The sequence below is a fragment of the Anser anser genome (assembly GCF_964211835.1).
Source record: "Anser anser genome assembly, chromosome: 4".
NCBI lineage: Eukaryota > Metazoa > Chordata > Aves > Anseriformes > Anatidae > Anser > Anser anser.
Genome location: NC_139724.1, coordinates 11,881,966 through 11,901,435, shown reverse-complemented (window position 1 = coordinate 11,901,435; position 19,470 = coordinate 11,881,966). Strand labels below are relative to the sequence as shown.

Sequence of the window (19,470 nt, the reverse complement as noted above, 5' to 3'; positions counted from 1 at the left end):
GTTAATTACCCTGCTGCTGAGACTTGAGCTTAATTTTTAAAAGCTACTAATTACCGTTATACTGAATTCAGAGAGTAACGTGCATATACAGTGTAACATGCACTTTGTACATTTTGCAAGACAAATGGAACTTAGCTGTCCATGACCACAATATTTCAAATAAAACAGTTTTTCAACTTACTAGAGAGCCCGAATATTTGTGAGTCATGACAGATGATTTCCTGTAGTGCTCTTCCTTCTTTTGTCCACCTGCTAGACAATATTTTGATTTGTTTCAAAGTCAATCATAAAGGTTTACTCAGCTGATACTGACCATCAGAGAAACATCAAGGTACCAGAGCTGTTTACACTACCATACAGACAAGCATCAAGTGTATCAAAGCCCTAAGCTTATGTAGTTGCCTAATTTTGTGAGGTACAAGATGTCCCGTGGAAGTCAAGACTACCAAGAGCAGTCTTACTTATTAAATTAGATTACAGAGTGCAGCATGAAGCTAAGCATATGCTGCAGCGCCTTGAGATGAGACAAATGAGCTTGTCAATAATAGAAACAGCAGAGTGCCAGACTTTCAAAGGCAATTCAGGAACCTATATTTAAATCATATTTAATATTATAACTATGTATTTAAATCATATAGAAATACCCCCAGCTACCAAAACACTTGTTATTTTCAAGCACAGTACTTTCCCTGGTATATTGAGCTTTTGCTAGGGACTCACTGCTGAGGGGCACCAGTCAAGGAGGCAACTAAAAACAGCAGGCACTCTCTAAAAATGTTAATTAACTAGAAACAGGAGCCTCAACAGTGTAGGAGGCACAGACAAGTTTGCAAGGGTGTTTTCAGTCTCGCTTAACTTCAGTATACACCCACAGATCACAAGAGGGACATAGGATGAACCACTGGAAAATATTTCTGTACATATTGAGTTTCTTTGACACGCTACTGGCACGACCTAGTTCCCCAATCAATGCTACTTCATGCTACTCCTTCTCCTTACAGAGCATGCTGTCTGAACATCACCAAAGGTACAGATGCCACCAGACAGGTGCGTGTAACTTGTTCATTTCTCAAATGGTCTGACCCCAAACAACTCCAGCCTACGAGCACTGAAACTCTATCAGCATGGCACCGTGCCCTAGCTAATTATCTCTGCTGTGAGGCAAGGAAGAGAGTCTAGGGCTCAGCGTCATGTTATCACGTCTGCATAGCTTTCAGCTGCCTTGCATACTACCAGCCTGGAGGGCAGACAGAAAAGCGTGCATCTGTCTGTAGCTATCAACGTGCCTCTAGAAGTCAATCTTTGGCATAGAGGCAGCAGGCTGTACACTGCAGTCGCCACTACACTGTGTTCACTAGGCTAGGCTGTTGAAGGAATCAAAGTGTTTCTTTCTTCCTCCGAAATCTACAGGAAATGGGACTCCAGCCTCTGCCAGGAAGTAATTTGCTTCAGACAAGGCTCTGCCCCAGACGAAAAAAAAAATAATAAAATCACACCTTGCTGCCATCAGAAGCAGAAATGCAGAAAGTCCTTGCCACGAGAAGGTTGTCATCACAATTCAACTTGAGACCCTTTGCTCTCTGTCATTAAAGCACTTCACAGAGCTGTATTTACCCTCCGTCACTGTATTGGGAACAGTTGTCCTGTTACTTCTTTTGCGGCTCTGATGAGTGTTACCATCTGCACAAGAAAGCTGGTTCCAAATGTTTTCAATGTACAGCAAGCATCTTCAGCACGTAGAAAACAGAAGTGTCATGAGTTGTTCCAAACCAGAATAGCATCAAAATGACAATAAAAGCTACAGGGAAAGGTTAAAAAAATGCCACTATAGCCTGGAGAGCCACAGACAACTAGTGAATCTGGTTTATTCCAGTTATTGCAGTTACAGTGGTTAAAGAGTCAGCTCTCATTTATTCATTTTCACACCCACTATTCAGGTTGAAGTTTGACCTCTAAAATCCCCCAACACAATCTATATTTTTGGCCCTGCCTGTTCATGTAGCTCAAGCAGTTGATGGCTACCAAGTGTTCCCTAAAATGACTTGTTGATCCAGGAGGGAGCTCGTCCTTCCCTTCTACCACCACCTATCCCTCTCCCTGAAACTTTCAGAGCTGTTCACTAGCACTACACAAAACCTCGTCAGTTGTAACAGTTTGTGAGGGGAGGGGTGTGAGAGACAGAACTCTCATCTAGCTGCTGCATACTGAAAAATGCAAATTTTTCAGTGATCAAATAGCATTCAACTTCATTAGACTCAGTGCTAAAGGAAGACAGGAGCCTACATTTCACTGTGCCCCTGCTGGAGAAGGAATGCAACAAAGAAGAAAAAGAAAGAAAAAAAAAAATCACATAATGGAAAAACTTTCTGCATGCTAAAAAGGATAACAGCAATCTGCCTTCCTAAAAGCAAGTGACCTGTGAAAGGGGTAAGAGCTGTGCATACAGAGCTTGTTCTTAGTATGTACAAATGTCTTAAGAGTCAGTGATTGGGTTATAAAAGATAAGAAATGAAAAGCCAGAAGGAATAAACAAGCTCAAACAGATTTCTGTACAGGAGCTACCGATTACTTCCAAATGAGTTTTCTGAAAGAAGTATCTTTCAGTCATCCAGGGCTTTCACTGGTCTGCAAGCACGGCCCATTTTGCTTGGGCAGGCACAGCCCTGTTCTCCAGCAAAACTGCAGCCACAGAACAGATTGCAGTGGACAATTTTGACCCCAGGATCCCCTGCAAAAAGCAACGTTCATATTTGTCAAGCACTCTGAGGAGACCAGTCAACACAAAGATCATTACCAGTGTGTCCCTAGCCTGTACTTGCTACACATCTCCAATCAACACCATTTACAGATGGAGGCCCTTCTCAACTCCCAGTGTCACTGCCCTTCTTCAAGGGTAGAGAGAGGAGGTCAGGACGCAGCAGACTGCCCATAGGATACGCTACGTGATGTTTTCTGGAACTGCATAGTCTTGGAATTACTCTGAATATTTATATAAACAGCATTGCGTCAGGATTTAGGGGCAGCATGCACATTTCACACTGCTGTTGCATAGGCTTCTGGTAGCATGCCAAACCAGCTGTGTGGACTTCCTGAACTACCAACGTATCACATTTCTCTTTTTCAATAAAGGGCAGATCATTTACTCTTTGGTTTGGTAATGTGGACTATACCCTGCTTTAAAAAGGATTACAATCTCAGGTAAGATTTGTAGTTTTCACTCCAGCTATTTTTAACTGGGGGAATCACTCCCTAACATTTTTTATAGGAAGGAAAGTAATTGTGTATTATTCTCAGGCCAAACTTTTAGCTGATTTAAAAGATGCTGATACCAATCCCTGAAAATATTCCAAAGGAATTCTAAAATAATTGCAAAGCTTCAACAGGAGGGAATACAGAGGTTGTAACAGAGTTTGTAACTGCCTTCACTGTAGATATAGAGTGAAGTGGCTCCAGATTCAAAGTTATTTTTTAATAACCTGTTGGCTCAGAAACACCTTGACCTACTTTCTTCATAGTTTACAAAAAGAACACTCAGGCATGCTTGCTGTTGGTACCATTTTGCAACAAATACCCTTGCACATACTTTGATAAGTGAATAGATAATTCTGCCAATCCTGCACAGTTGGTTGATCATTTAACTGTAAACACAGGCTCATCTACCACTGAAACTAATCTGAACCCTACGAAAGTAATCAGTGCCTTTCAGAGCAATTTATGATACATTTTCCAGCACATGAAAAAAAACAACTGATTTTTCTTCAAACTTAACCAAAACCTTCCCCTTGCCATAACAGCTAACCCTAATAAAAAATATAATGGAACTAGAACTAGAGATTATTGTACAATACATGCAAACTTAACTGTAAAGGTACATCACAGCTAAACAGACTTTTGGAGAACCAGGTTTGTGATTTACACCAGTAACTTTTTTTTGAAACAACAAAGCTTGGTGGCTAAGTCTGCTAAGTATGGATATGTATCTCATTTCCATAGAAATCACTGGGGGAATTTTCTATTTCCTGTGGGAAGCAAGAATGAATGAGACTTTCCACAAACAGCACAGTTCACAAAGTACATCAATAGTTTCTGGCGCAATACAGTGATATGACCTTTGTGGGACAGGGATGCAGAACAGGGAACGTGCAACTTATACAAAATTTCCACTTAAAGTGATTTAAGTGAAGGAACATAATCAAATGCATCTCATGAGTCAGACATGGTTAAATCTAAGAGATCCAAAAGAAAGCACAGCTATGACCAAAAAAATTTTAAAAAGGGACTTTCTGAAACAACGGCACCTTCCTACCCAGCACTTCCTGAACCCTGTCCTTGGGCCCCAGACAACTTTACTAAATGATATTTTACAAAGGTATTTTACACAGCCCACATACAACCTGTTTATTACTTTATTGACTGCACTTAGGGAAAGGCAGAGTTCTTCTCCAGCACACCCTTAACAGTCTGTAGAGCCCCAGACAGGAAAGGAAGAGAAAACATGGTTGTGTTCTCCCTGCTCCAGGCAATAACTAAACTTCATCTCCACTGCAGGCCAAAAAAAGTGGGAGGAAAACCTGAGGACAACAGTGTGAAAACTTTGCACTGTCTTCCACTGGGGATCTGTTCAGAGGATGTTCCTCTACATCGTTCCTCCTCTACATGTATCCTATTTGCCTGCTTTACTGTAAAGAGCATATCTCTAGTAACATGTACCCACTCACTTCGCAGCTTCTTAGGAAGACAGCAATAAGAGGCATCAACTGCCTGCAGCAAAAGAACTCCCACTGCCCCAGATGGTCCAGGAACAGGGCCAACCACCGTCTAGTCTGCATAACAATACGGACTAATACGGATGGATTAGATCAACAAATCATTTAGGCAAACAGCTGTGCAAGTTTCAACTTTCTAAAGCTGAAGTGATGTTCTTCCTTACAGATTATCTACTACTTAAAGGTTAAAAAAAAGTAAATCTTCCAGGTTCTACGCTATGATTGGTAAAGTCTGTTGTTACTTGCAAACTGGCTTGTTTCTGATGGTCAATCACATCCCTCAGTGAGAACTGGAAATTTAGACAATATGTGCTTTGGGGCTCAGTGGATAATAAACGTGATTAGCAGATGACGTTGTTATAACATTTCAGAGTCCATTAGAATGAAATTCCAAGTAATCACCCTAGCAAAACAGAAGCAAACCTGTGTCCTAGAGAGACTGCAGTTATTGTCTACAAGCTTGCTCTAACAAACCAATTGATAATTTCAGATATAACTGGATTGGAAAAGCATAAATAGTCCAGATTTTACCAAATATGCAAGAAACAGTTTTCTCTCTTTTCTAACGCCATTGTGATTTCTGCCAAGACTCAGAATTGCACATCTGGGAGACGCCTGGGAGCAGATTAAAGCTAAAGTCAAAGGAAATACAGAACAAAGTATGTAAGCTAAGAAACAGAGAGTACTGCTTATGATGTCTGCATAAAATTCTCCCGAAAGAAAGCACACTGAAGGATGGAAATTTTTACCTCTCACTTACCCTGGTAAAGCTGAATGAACTTGGGCTGTAAGGCAGAGCTGATAATCCCATCTGGCAACTCTCTCAAAAATAATTTCAGAAGACTGGCTGCTGAGTACACATCGCCATCTTTAACTAGCTCCACCTCTTCTCCACGCTCGTACTGCAGACGCAACTGTTCCACCATTTTCATGCTGCCGTTTACCCTGAAGAGACCTTCTTGGGTCATACCTATAATTATGTATTACACGTGAGGATGGTCTGAACTAAGACAGTATTGATATGATAAAACAGATATTCTAGTGTGAATAATACACTACCATCAATACAAAGGAGGACAATTAATACTATGCAGTTTAAAAAGATATTATTTTTCCCCTAGAAGCTCCAATGGTCAAGTATTGGGTTATGATAACTTAACAAATACTGCTGACTAGATCTTGAGGCCTGGGATACTCTACGAAAACCCACAACACCCTTTGGCATTGCTGTAACATGCAAATATCTCACACCATGCAGAAATCAATTGAGAGGGCTGCATTTTGCATCAGTATACTTCAACCGAAAAGAATTCAGGTTCTACAAACCTTTCAAAATTGTTTCACCTTTGCAAGTAGTCCATTAGCTTCAATGGGACTCTGCCAAGTACTCACTTATTCACACAAGTGAATATTTCAAGCTTCACTTTTAGGGTAACAGCTTCTTACCTGTGATCACCATGAAGCAAAGACATATGAATACATGCTGATTGCAGCAGTAACTCTATAATAAGCACCACAGCTTCACAATAGCAGAAAATCTCCGAGATCAAATGCATATTTTGGACAGTACGAGGCCCAAAGTGTTTTGCTATGAAAATAAAAATTATCAATCATTTCAGGCCAGACAACCCACACCCAGTGAAGGTTTCCATGGAGGAAGTGAGATGAATCATATTGTATCAAGCATCACTTTTTAGGCCTATGCTGAGATTCAAAAACTTTAGGAAAACATGTGCCTAAAGCTCAGCTCGGTAAATTAGTTTTTCCCTAAATCATTTTCACAAGAACTCTGCTTTTTTTGATACTGTGTCTATAGACCTGCTTATTCTTCTTTAGAAGCATAACACTAAGATGATCGAAATATAAGATATATGGTTTTCATTAGTTCAGAGTGGTCATTGCTAAGCAGGAGCCTGACAGAACGTTGCCCGTCCAAGATATCAGTACTGATGCAGCAGACCTTGTAAGGAAAAGCAATCTCTTTTATTGGATCAGCAAACAAACTGATCTGGTAAGAAAAAAATGGACAGACTTTCAAACACTTAAGCTTTTTACTTGACTAATGTAAGACACAGTTTACAGATCTTGTATTCCTATATTCACAACAAAACACTCTAATGTGACATGCTGTACTGCCATCTGGGGGACAACAGGAAACACCACATCTCAGTAATTTCTGCAGCATAAATTGAACAGAGCCCCCGTGCAGATAAAATGTCCTTTGCTCTTTCCCAAACAGTCATTTATAGAAATAAAGACAGGCTAGAACCCACTTGGAACAGTAACCAAATATTGCTAAATTCAGTATAGGAAAACTTGGTTTCACCTATAAATTTGAAAATAAGCAGTTTAATACAAACTTCGTTCAAGAATGTAGCTACCCAAAAGTTGGCTCAGCTTTTTCAAATGGGTAGTCAGTTCCCTGTGAGCTGGAAGAGAGTCTCTGAAACGGCTTGACTTAAAAAAGTCCTGTGGTGCCTATTACTGCATCTTTGCAGAACAGGAGACACACTGAACAAACAGTAAACATGGTTGGCAGAACACTATGCCTCCTAAGAGTTTGAGTTCATACCTGGGGCTCCATTTAAAATGTTTTCATGGTTAACATCACCACTATTTCACAAAACAAATTGTGGGTGAGAACAGAACAACCATTTCAAGAACTTCCCACGTAAGAGGGCATATTTGAGATCTTCCTTGCACTCTTGAGAAAGAGAATGGATTATATGCTTATCAAGGCTGGATAATCACCTTGGCATTTAGAAGACCAACTAATCTTGCTGCAGAGTAGAGGACTTGACTTGTTCAGTTCACGTTTGGGAAACACTTGTGTGGGATGCAGATCTTTTAATGGAAGGCAGAGTATAGCCCGCAACTTGCAATCAAGAGGGTCTGTCAACTTCTGGTTTTGATTAAACCTGAATGATGCAAGACCTCTTCCAATCCTTGCTTTTTCACTGTTCTAGCAGACTACCTTAAAGCAAGGTGAAGTAGATCAAGCAAAACGCTACTGTGGAATAAAGGTAGGATTATATTTTAAATTCGCACTGTACCTCAATCTAAGCTAACTTTCAAGCTGTGTTTGCATCTACCAGCTTCTAAGGGTCTATCAAGACACAGACGTGGAATCTTAAGACTCTGTAATGGGATTATCATTACTGAGCAGCTAAAAGAAAGACCTTAGGGTAAAAACAGATGCAGCTTCTTACAAGATGAAATTGCCGCCACAAAATCTTTTCCAGTGCAGAAAAAGTGCTACAGACAGGATACATCTGTGCACCAACAGTGCTCTAGATTTCTGCAAAGAGATGTATTTCATCAACAGGGAATGAAGTCCCATTACATGAATGCAAACAAAGGCTAAGAATTTGACATCTACCTCCCTGAGGGGGTTAAAAATAACTGAAATCTAACTGAAAACCTGCAAGCACATGTATTCCCATTCAGTAACGTATTCTCATGGGATTTGTATGTGCACATGAATATCTCTATATAGATATTTATGTCTTCTCACTGTCAGAAACTGTGAAATAGTTGAATGTTTTGCAACTAGAAAACGACACAAAGCTTCAAAATGAAATATGCTCCATTTACAAAACTGAACAGCTTACTAATGAGCATGTGGTGTTTCATAACACTGTAGTTTATAAACATCCCATTAAACAGTAAATTCAGCACCAGGGATGGAAAAAAAGAAACAAATCACATGTGGTTAGCAACACAGTCCTATTCAGGACAAAAAAAAAAAAATATTTTCCCTTTGAAGAGCCTTACATATAGAGGCAAAATTTCATTAAGCTTACCGTGCTGGGTCAGGTACTCAACTATATTCCACACAACTATTGGGATGCCGTTCTTGCTTAGTCCCTGCTGCTGGAGCTCCAGAAGACTCACACCAAACACCTTTGGACGGGTTGTGTCCTTCTGCTTGTTCAGTGGAAGTGAGGCTATCTTCTTCATGTCCTCCTTCAACCTCACAGCCGATTTACTTTGCTTAAAGAAGCACAGGAAAAATGTGCATTAGTCTTGTTTGCTGCAGAAGGTTGCATGGTTACAACATGAGCATATCCATCAAAATTGACTTTTATTTTCCAGAATAAGATTTTGGTCTTACTTCCCTTTAATTCATAGGAAAGTCACTGTGAAGTAGAAAAACATAACTGAGAGAAAAAAAAAATAGAAGAGTAACTAACTGGAAGAGAGTGTAAGTAGCGTATAATTATGATAAAGGAGAAAGATACTTTTGTACGCAAGCTTGTTACTAGAGTAAGAAGTAACTTTGACTCACAGGAGGGTGCTTTTGTAACTCATGCAGTTCAGGGGACTTGCAAAAAACAACTGGACAAACACTTACATGAAAAATCCCAATACAACATAATCAGTTCAGGGTGTATCCAGAACACCTGTCAGTCTTTGAGGGTACTCTAGGGAAGGTTCACTGCATCTTTCTTCTAAATGCTATTCCCTGAGGATTCATTTTGGCCACTGCCAGCTGAGATGGACCCTTACAAAAGATTTTATGGTATGTTTAGTATCTGCTAAGTCTGCAATTTAAGTACAGAGATTTCAAGGTTAGCAGGGACTAGGTAATCTAATCACACCTAATATGTGGGGAAAGGACCAGACCAGCTTCAAATGCAAACATCCCATAGCTTCTTCTGGAGGCACAATATACATCTGGAAGACATTCTCACAAGTTTTGAACTGCAGTGGCAGAGAGAACATGAGACAATATTCAATAAGACCCGAGGGAATAGCATAATTTAGGATTAATTTTGGAATGCTGAAATCTAAATAGTCATATGGTATTATTGGTTTGGAAAGACTGCCAAAGGCAGAACAACATAACCCACCATAGTCGTGACTTCCATACGCACCTAAGCATCATTTCTCTAACACAGACAAGCAGAATAGAATTCAGTAAACCTCACTCAAGAGGAAATAAGTTTTTCTACTGATATTTCTGATGTTTTCCCCAGGTTTCTGACATCACACTGCTGGAACAGTGGGCCACTGATACCACGGAGTTCAGGCTATTAGTTTAAGAAGTCACTACTAGTGTGATGCATAAAAATCAATATATTCCTACAGTGTTTTAGTAACAAATAGGCAGTAGAAACTTTACAAAAAAATTACAATATTCTTTATACATAACACAAGGAACTGCTCAGACTCTTGCCTGGGTCTTGGCGCTTGACTGCATAAGGACAAGGTGTATTTTTTTTTTTAAACAAATACTTAAAACTTCTTCGTTGATGACATGATATTCTTACTGCAGTTTGTAATGAACATCTGCACAGGGTTGCTATTATGCCTGACTGTCCATCCAGATATAATAAAACTGGCAGTTCATTTCTTCTACTCTGCTGTACCTTTCCCGTTAAAAATATACTCCTGGAGTACATGTAGGTTCTATAGTTCCAGGTACTATGCAACACTTATCTGATCTTTATGAAACACGTTACTTGTATAAATATGTTTTTTTATTTGTGAAACATCATTACAATATATAAATAAAACCAGCATTACAGTGAACACCTTTTTAATTCTTTACAGTAAACACTACATGCCTAAATTATTGAACTACAATTTGACCGACTTGTTAAAATATCTTGTCACGTATCCCTTTTTAAAGGAGATGTTCCCATTGGGGGTTAAATGGGTAATATATGGTTTTCACTTCAGGCGGATACATGCCAAAGAAAAAGCTACGTAGCTTGGGTTCAATTCACAAGACAGCAAAAATCCTGAGCAGTTTACGAGCAGCCGTGGTGCTTAGGGAACTTTTCTAATCAAGGCCTCCAATTATCCCCACAAAAAATCTTGCTCAAGTGTAGGGTTCCGGCCTGTTGCCATTTTAGCGCTTAAAACACTGAGCCACAGAGCTGAAATTCCTCGGTCAAACTCATAATTTACATCTGGAAGACAACCGAGAGACATTTCCCGCGTCTGCAGGAACAGAGGAGTAAATTGTTAGACTCCTTTTGGGATCTGGAAAGGGTATGTTAACCAGGGAGAAAAAAATTAAGGGTAGTTATCTCAAATATACACTTAATCAAAATCGAAGTGCCGCCTCACAACAGTTCTGAGCATTCTCTGTTACATGACCTCAGACAAGGAAGATTTGATGCTATAACAGGAAAAGTTGTCAAAGCATGTAACTGACTGTAACTGACCACGGAGACTTAGGAAAGTAACCCTCACAGCCCCCGCATGCCGATGCCGTACAGCACAAAAGCAGCACGGGAGCTGCCCGGGACGGCGTGTTTGCAGCTCACCCAGCCCAGCCTTACACAGGGCGCCATGCATCAGCTGCTCGCTGGCTAAAAGTGCGAAAAAAAACCTTTTTTTCGCCTTCCCTAAGCACCGCTTGGAAGACACGCGGGAATGACGAAGGAGCTCCGGGGCCGTGCCGGCCTGTCCCGTCTCCCAGCCCCACGCGGGACGGGCTGAGGGCGGCCACCCCACCGCCTGCTCCCGCTCTCCCCGGCCCGGCCGCGATCCGCCGCCGCTCCCCGGGCAGCGCCGCCCCGATCCCCGGCCGCCCTACTCACGCAGATGGCCAGCGCCCCGGCCCCCATGCTGCCTGCCCGCCGCCCGGGCCCGGCTCCCGCAGCCCGCCCGCCTCCGCTGGGCCCGGCAGCCCCCTCCAGGCCGCCGGCCCGCCCCGCCGGCCCGCCCCTGCCTCTGCCCCCGCGGCCGGGGGGAGCAGGGCCTGCCCCCTGCTCCTCACGCTGTCCGCTGCCCCCCCCACCCCCGAGAGCAGCCGGGGGGTCTTGGGCCCGAGGGGGGGGCTCCCCCGGCCTGGCCGCCACCCCTCCGCCGCCCCTGGCTGGGCAGGGAGCAGTCTGGGAAGAGCCAAGTCTCAGCGCGTTTTGTTGCCTCAAAATCCACTTTGTGAAGTGCAAGGAAAATCAGTAGGGCCCTTTGTGTTGTTAGGGAGTGTGCGCTGTGTAGGTCACGACTGCTTCTGGTCCCCACACACCCACAGGTTAACAGAGCCGACCAGCGCCGTGAAGTCTATGTAGGACACATACTCCTTTGCCACGATGTGAAGTCAGTGTCGCAAAATATACTCCTCTGCCAAGGAAGAATCCATACTATAACCAGCACTCTGCTTGTGAGTGGCAGTTCGATGTGGTACAATATTGCGCCTGAACGTAAAAAGTGTGGAATGCTGGAATTAATCATAACCCCACCCCACCCACCTACGCCCCTCAACCCCCTGGTTTTCCATCTAGGGATACAGTAGTGAAATAAGAGAAAGGTTAAAGCAAAAAGGGGTGGAAAAACCCCACAGTGCTTGCGACTGCCAACAGTCACATCATACAAAGAGTCCACGTGCCAGCAGCAGGAAGAAGAACTAATTCCCCAGCGTCCCGCCCCGTCTCACCTCAGGCTGGAAGAAGGGCTGGTACTAGAAATTTAAAGAAAAGTATGAAAGTATGTTTCAAAATTGCACTGTAGAGTTGTGTAGTTTCAACATTTGACACTTTTTTGTGGAAGAGAAGCACATGCACATACTTATTTCTGTATCCTTTCAGGTGCAAGTGTTACTCGGCAGTGCCTTAGCATGTGAGTAGAAGACAAGGTCTTTGGAAAGTCTGCCTCTCGGAAGTACCTGCCTGTGGTATGGGAAGAAAAGAAAGGCTGTACAGCTAGAGAAAAATTGAGGAATAAGAACATTTTCCTGGAGGCAGATGGGAAGGGACTGAACTATGTGTCAGATGGAAAATGTTACCTGCAGATTTCAACTTTCATTCATAATGTATTTTTATTAGGTGTTGTAATCAGAATTTCCTTCATACTCAGTTTCTGTTTCTTGTCTAAGCTCAGTTAAACCAACCTAACCCAAAATGATTACTTTCCCACTTTGTATAGCAGCAAGTTAGACTTTGGTTTTAGCATTTTCTAAGTTTCTTAGCATTTTCTAAGTTTCTTAGCATTTTCTAAGTTTCCTGCTTCCTATACTGTGGGACTCAGAGTTGATGTAACATCCTCCACCTCCTCTATCACCCTCTCTACAGTAAGCCACTGACATGCTTTTCACATAAATCACACAAAGCTATGTTCTTAGTCGGAATCACAGCTCCACAGCAAAACACAATGACATGCTTCAAACTGTAACCTGGACAGAAAGAGACGAGAAACTGACGCTGTCTGGTAACTTTTGGGGTGAAGAGTTCAGACATGAACCTATAGTGAACAGCAGCTACAGCATTAAGGCTTTTATAAACAAAATTTCAGAAGTAGCGTGTACATTCTTACTTTATATAATGCAGGAACAGAATACAAGCACCAGCAGCACCCAAGCCAGTACTCTGGCTAATGTTTTTTTGTTGTTGTTATTTTTTTTTTTTTTCTCCAACCACAGCTGAGGGATGCTCGCTCAAGTCAGGAAATTCACTCTTCTATGAAGTCACTGGAACACTTTGGGATACATCATATTTTCTCTGAGTTAATAAAGAAGCTTCTGTACTTGCTGAAAGTCTTAGGAGAGGTGAAGGCTCCTATGTGACAGAAGAATAGAAATGAGTGAAATGTCCTCATCGCCTTTGTCCCAACCTAACTTTTCCTAATCAGCACCAAGCACGGCCAGCTTCCCCTGTGAAGGGCATACTAAGATTTAGCTGAACTTTTCCTTATCCCCAGCTTAGAAGTGGGTGGATTCCTTCCTGAACCTTCTACCCTTCCCACAGAGACATGCTTCTTTATATCCTCATCTCCCCAGTCTCCTTTCACCAAACCACTGCCATTCAGGATGACTGTGTTGGAAAGAAAGGTGTTGCAAATGTGGAATGCCTGGGACTGTAGAAATCGCCCAAGACATGTTGTGGTGTCTGACTGTAAGCTGCATCCTACTTTGGAAACCTTCTCTTTTCCTGTAAGCAATTCCAAAACCAAAACAAAACCATAGAAAACAAAACAAACAAACAAATCAGAATTAGTCATGTCTATGACAGGAAAACAAACAAACAAACAAAATCCAAAAATCCAATACTAGAAAATCCCTCATTATGCTGTTTCATGTTCTCTGTCTAAGGTGTTGTACCAAACCACCACGTCAGAGTTATACACGCAAGCAGAAACAGCAAGTTCCACAGGGCTAATTTTGTGTTTTTCTATCTTGCTGTCAGAGACAACACTACCTTTTGCTGTCTTTGCTGTCTCTTTTATACCCTGGAGGAATTTTATACTGCATGGGTGAATATTTGTGAAACTTATTGTAAATATGTCTAGAGTGCTCAAATCAGAGCAAATACATTGTGAAAGATAGATGAAGGCCTATGAGACTCAGAAGCTGAGTATCATTAGCTTTTATGTCATGTCATGTCATGCCATGCCTACCCACCTTTGATCACACAATTGTTGCCTATAGTTCTCAGCTATACTCCCACCATCCCTGTGCAAGAGTTGCTTGATGACTTTTAAAACTACCTACCTTTTAAAGGGGACTAGCAGAATACTTTATTTGGCTGAGATACACACCTACACCAGATACTCTCTAACTCCACATAATAGCTAAAAACAAATGTAAAAACACTATAAAGAACAGACTAATAAAATCATGCAATGAATCAAGAAAGAAAGAAAAAAAATCCCCTTACACTTGTTTACAAACAAGACATTTGACCTCAGATGTTGAAACAACATTCCCAGAGGGAAAGAACAGCGAGGATGCCGTTAGAAGTCCAAAGGAATTTCTTCACGCCACATCTGTGAATAATCCCATTATCCCTGGTATGCAATATGTTGCTTTAACCTGACCATTAGTCATCATTTCTACCGTGACATCAGAGTATAACTCCGTTCTTTCCTGGCTGGCCAAGTAGCCAGCTACAGGATGCTTGATGTGACCTTCCAGCCCACTCACAAGAAGGCCAGTCCAAATAAATGTGCTTTGAACGTCAGCACTTGGTGTAGGACCTCCCCCTTCCACTACAGTCCACGAAAAGCCCTTTCGTCTCAGAGACTCAGAAAGGGTAGAGGTGAACCCATGATTCTTTAGACAAAACTGTACATAGAGGTGTAATGGGGTATTTTCAAGTGAAGAACGTGGTGTTAGAGCTGGCTGCTGCAGCTGAGAAAAGGAGACAAATAATGCATCATGCATGTGAGAGCAGATGGAAATTGCCAGACATCTGGCAGACAGGTTTCTCTACCATGGTATAACTAAACAGAACTTCTCATCCAAAAAGTAGTAAAAAGAAACCTTTTCTAAAAAAAAAGGGGGGGGGGGAGGGGCATGTTATTCATTTCAGTCAAGACACCTACTTGAATTACTGAAGCATTACTGAAATGGTTTGGCTCAATAAAATGCCAACTATAAGGATAAGCAACTAAATGAAGACAAATAGCTGAGTACAAAGTTAAAGTATACTTAATCAGCAGGTTTACCAGCCTACTGAATCAATGAGATGGAGACAGTCACACTAATTAAAAAATTATTAAAAATAACATGAGGCTTCTCCAGGCTTACCTAATTACAACGTCAAACATGGCAGCGCAAAATTTCTTGGCATTTGAGAATTTGGTGATCTAAGAATTTTTGATGTGTGGAGAAACAGCATCACTACAGAACAGTGTCATAATTTAGCTTAAAACCCAGGGAAAGTCGGAGTTGTAAAATGGCAGCAATAGTGCTGTTGCTACTGCACTCACTTTGGGTTCATAAGACACTAGCAATGTGATAGAGTCATGCCCCTCCCCAAACTGAAACTATAACATAACAATTAACTTTTGCCCGGGCAAATCACTGTTTGAAGTCATACTAAAATCAAGGTGATTGCTAAACATATGTGGGAGATCAAGAGCAAGAAGCACGTTACACAATTTCTGTCCAAATGCCGTGCAAGCTGTGTGGCAGCCTAACTGCTCATGAGCATTTTAGTCTTAAGCAATAGCCAAACAGGGGAAAACCAAAATTAACAAGGAAAGATCCCAAGCTAAAACCTGCCTGAGCTTGTAAGGGCAGCCTTTGATCACTGTATTGGTTTTATGTGGCAAGGTTTTGGTAGCGGGGGGCTGCAGGGGTGGCCTCTGTGAGAAGAGTCCAGAAGCTGCCCCGTGTTAGATGAGGGCCAGTTTTAGCTGATTTCAAAGGGACTTGCTGCTGGCCGGAGCTGAGCCAATAAATGATGCTGTTTGTGCCTCTGTGAGAGTATAATTAAGAAATATTTAAGAAAGGAAGAGACTTTTTATTTTTTTCTTCCCATTTTGTGAATTGTTCAATATACCAACGGTGGTAGCTGGCAATAACATTTATCATTTCCAAGCAGTCTGTCAGACACTATGAGGAAATGAAACACGAACACAGTGACAATGTTAGTCTAGCAATTGTCATCAACTCGGTTTTCTCATCTGTCAAAGTAGCCTATCACTCTTGAGGTCTACCACCGAATCCCATTGTGCAGACACCACTATATTGACGTATGGTCACTCTCTGAACGTGATACCGGGCGCACTCTTGGAGTGTGACAGCTTACTGTGAGGTACAAGCAACATGCAGCCTCCCCAAATTTGAGAAACATCAAATCCACCTGGGATTTAGCACCTGAGACTAAACTCGTACTTAAGTCTCCATCTAGTGGCAAGAGATACTGGTTGCAAGGCAGAAAAAAAATGCATCGTGGCTAGGCATGGTTTGACAGCCATCCAGTAGGGATGCATAAAGCATGTCCTCTTGGCTTGATAACTCTTGTCACAAAGTTTCTAATCTCACACCGGATTCCCTGCCTCCAGTTCTCCTGCCGTAACAAAGAAAAAGGGCTCAAAGAAAATCCTGTCCTTGTCAAAATAATCAAAAAATTTACTTGTTTCCAGCACCTCAGCATAATAGCATTCCAAAGACTTTATTTAGGACAGTACAGAAAGAACCTCTGCTCCAGCACTGTGACAGCCAGTTTAGGAAATCTGCTTGTCCTATTGTAGGAACAACATCTGATTTTCAATCTTGCCTCTGCAGGAGAAACTGAACATAAATCCGTTAGTTTCATAGACCCTGCTGGTAAATTTTGGATCAGGACTATAAGGAAGACAAGAGGTAGGAGGTGTGGGCTGCTGTGAAGATCAGAAAGGGGAAAGTGCCTATTTTTTACCAAAGGCATTTTCTTGAGAGACAGCAAAGTCTTTTTTCTTTTCTACAGCAAAGCCTTCTTGACCACGGCTTGATTGCTCAGGCTGTGCAGACAACGTCATTATGAAGTTTTTATGTGCACTATTTAGAGCTTATGGTGAGAACTGACACTGATGATTACATGACATTATATTTGCACAGTATGTCAACAGCATCCGGTATTACTGGAGGTCTCTACTTGGCTAGTCCCGTAGATTTTTTTTCCCCTTCACTTCAGAGGAAAGTATTTTCAGATTTTGGTGATACACTCTTGTAAAAGTTCTTTCTCTTTACTTTATTTTTTTCCAATTGCTATTTGTCAGAGATATCTTTAAATATACTTATCAGTTAGGGAGGGCAAATCTCAGGGGGTGCAAAACCAAACAAAATGCAGCTGAACTTTACCATCCGAGCCAGCCTCTCTCTGTCACAGCAGCCTCTATACACACAGTTTCTGGGTGTGTCATTTTGAGCATACAAATTTTAACACCCCCACTGCATGCATTGTTTCACCTCCAGGAGATGGCTATATCAGACTGGTTATTACTTACACTGGGTGATGTATGTGGTCATACTAGCGCAGAGCAGGGAAGTGCAGCATGTTGTGTCCCAAGCATTACAGAGGGTTGTGTATTGAACCCAACATCAGCTGCTGGGATGCCCGGACGCAATGAAATCAGTTGAATTAGGAAGACATAGGAAGGTCAGAGTGCCAAATAACAACACCTCACTAGAATGGCCCATGGGAATAGTGATGAGCTCTACTAGCAAATAAGCCATGTTTGCCCTTCTTTTTCTCTGTATCTCAGCCTCCACCTCAGGGTGTGGGCTTAGCAATTAAACTGCTAAAGATCAACAGCTGTACAAGGAGAGAGAATAGCATTGCCACCCTATCCCAGAATAAACTACATGGTCCTAAAAACTCTGCTTGGTGAAACTTTCATACACTTTTAAAACCAGGCAGAATCCAAACAGCAGCTGGCAGGACTGCATCATGTTTAAAGACATTTAGGGACAAGATGAGTGTAGGAAATGATTTTTTGTTATTGTTTGTTGTTAAAACTGCTTCTTCACAAAGCACAGAAGGCAAGGGAAATGTCTCCAATATTTCATACTTAAAATGTTCATCTTTCATTGACCAGCTACATGCAAACAACCAAGTTAATTCTTTTGCCTGGAAATTTCATTCATTATGTGCGTGAACTTAAGCTGACAGCTCCCAACCCAACCCAAAATACTGTGAAATCTTACCCAGAGCAGACTGTGGTTATGATCTCACAGCCCTTTCTTGGAGAAAGCTGGCAGCTGTGTCTGCACTACTGCCTGTCCAGGAGATGGCTGGCATTGAAAGCAACACAAGGAGGCAGGGCTGGCCACTTAGAGCAGCCCAGATTTCCCCTGTTAAACAACTTTCAGTTTTTCATCACCCATGTGATTGTTCTTACTGACTCTGAACATTATAAAATGTGTTATGAGCACTGAAGATAAAAAACACTCAATGGGAAATTTGCACCTAGGCTCTGCGTTGCAAAATCTATAACATTTGCATTAATCTTGCTGTAGGAATCTTTGCTCTATGATGAGAAGTTTGTCATTAGCTACAGAAAGAGCAAAAGTTAGCCTTCATGGTAAAGCTCCAAAGCCTGTCTCGTGGTTGTCCAGCTGCTTTGCAAAGTTATTCCCAGGGTAAGGAGAAAGATCTTCTCATGTTGGGTCCTACTGCCCTATGAATTTATTAATTTCTTAGGCATTTACCAACTGTGTTAAATAAGCACTTTGAATGACATTTGACAAATTGATTTCTCACAAAAATTAGCATCCCAGCTGAAAATTGTTCAAATGTCCTTAAAAAAAATAGCTGCAGCAAAGCCCTTGATTAGCTGCTCTGTATGGAAATTTTGCTTCCTTGAGCCTGGAAAAACTCAAGAGTCACAGCAGAGGCATGTTTTGCAAATCTTGTTTTTGACCAGGTTTCACAGACTTCTTTACTGGGCTTGTTCACTGCTTGGAAGGCTAGTGCCTAGGAGAGATCTGGAGCTCAGCTGACTTGGTCAAGGAAAGAGAGTTTTCTTCAGAAAAAAATGTTGATTTTTTTTAGTAAAATTTTAACATACACACACCATTTCAACTGAAAATCAATTATTTCAATTCTGAAATTCTCCCATCATGTCTCATTGGCATTTTGGCCAGATGATTATTGTTCCTATTTGCTTAAATTCATTATAACCCTGCTGACAATTCTGAGGTGTGTGATGTGAGGTGTTCCCAACAGGTTCAAAGAAATATCTATTCTGTTGTCTGAGGCACTGACACAAGCTCATCTGCAACACCGTGTGCAAAAAGTCTGCTTCATGAAAGATTATTCAAGTGCAGAAAAGAACTAGCAAGATGAAATAGGGACAGGATAGCTCAATTTAATGTTACAAAATGAAGAATGAAAGTAAATTTGAATTGTTACTGCTGCAGCACAGTAGAGTGAAACACTGGAGAGAGACCTATAAATTAAGGAATGATATTAGCAGAAAACATTGAATTGGTCTAAGTGGCCCATGAATAATATTGGGGTGAAAATAATAAGAAGATTAAAAA

The 19,470-nt window shown here is 41.5% G+C and overlaps 1 protein-coding gene across 11 annotated transcripts in view; it reads right to left on the bottom strand.

Moving 5' to 3' along the window:
- FAM13A (family with sequence similarity 13 member A) overlaps positions 1-11,465 on the bottom strand; it is a 133,975-nt gene extending 122,510 nt beyond the window's left edge. For 3 of the 11 annotated variants that reach the window (XM_083835819.1, XM_083835823.1, XM_083835824.1), the window contains exons 1-3: positions 9,366-11,251; positions 8,570-8,759; positions 5,527-5,736 (exon numbers count right to left, since the gene is read on the bottom strand). In XM_083835819.1, the coding sequence (XP_083691945.1) occupies positions 5,527-5,736; positions 8,570-8,759; positions 9,366-9,491 (526 nt within the window). In that variant the 5' untranslated portion in view covers positions 9,492-11,251. Of the gene's footprint in view, positions 1-5,526; positions 5,737-6,092; positions 6,213-8,569; positions 8,760-9,120; positions 9,343-9,365; positions 11,253-11,320 lie in introns of those variants that run through there. The other 8 variants (XM_083835811.1, XM_083835818.1, XM_083835822.1 and 5 more) reach the window with 7 other exon arrangements.
- Between the last annotated feature and the right edge of the window lie 8,005 nt (positions 11,466-19,470).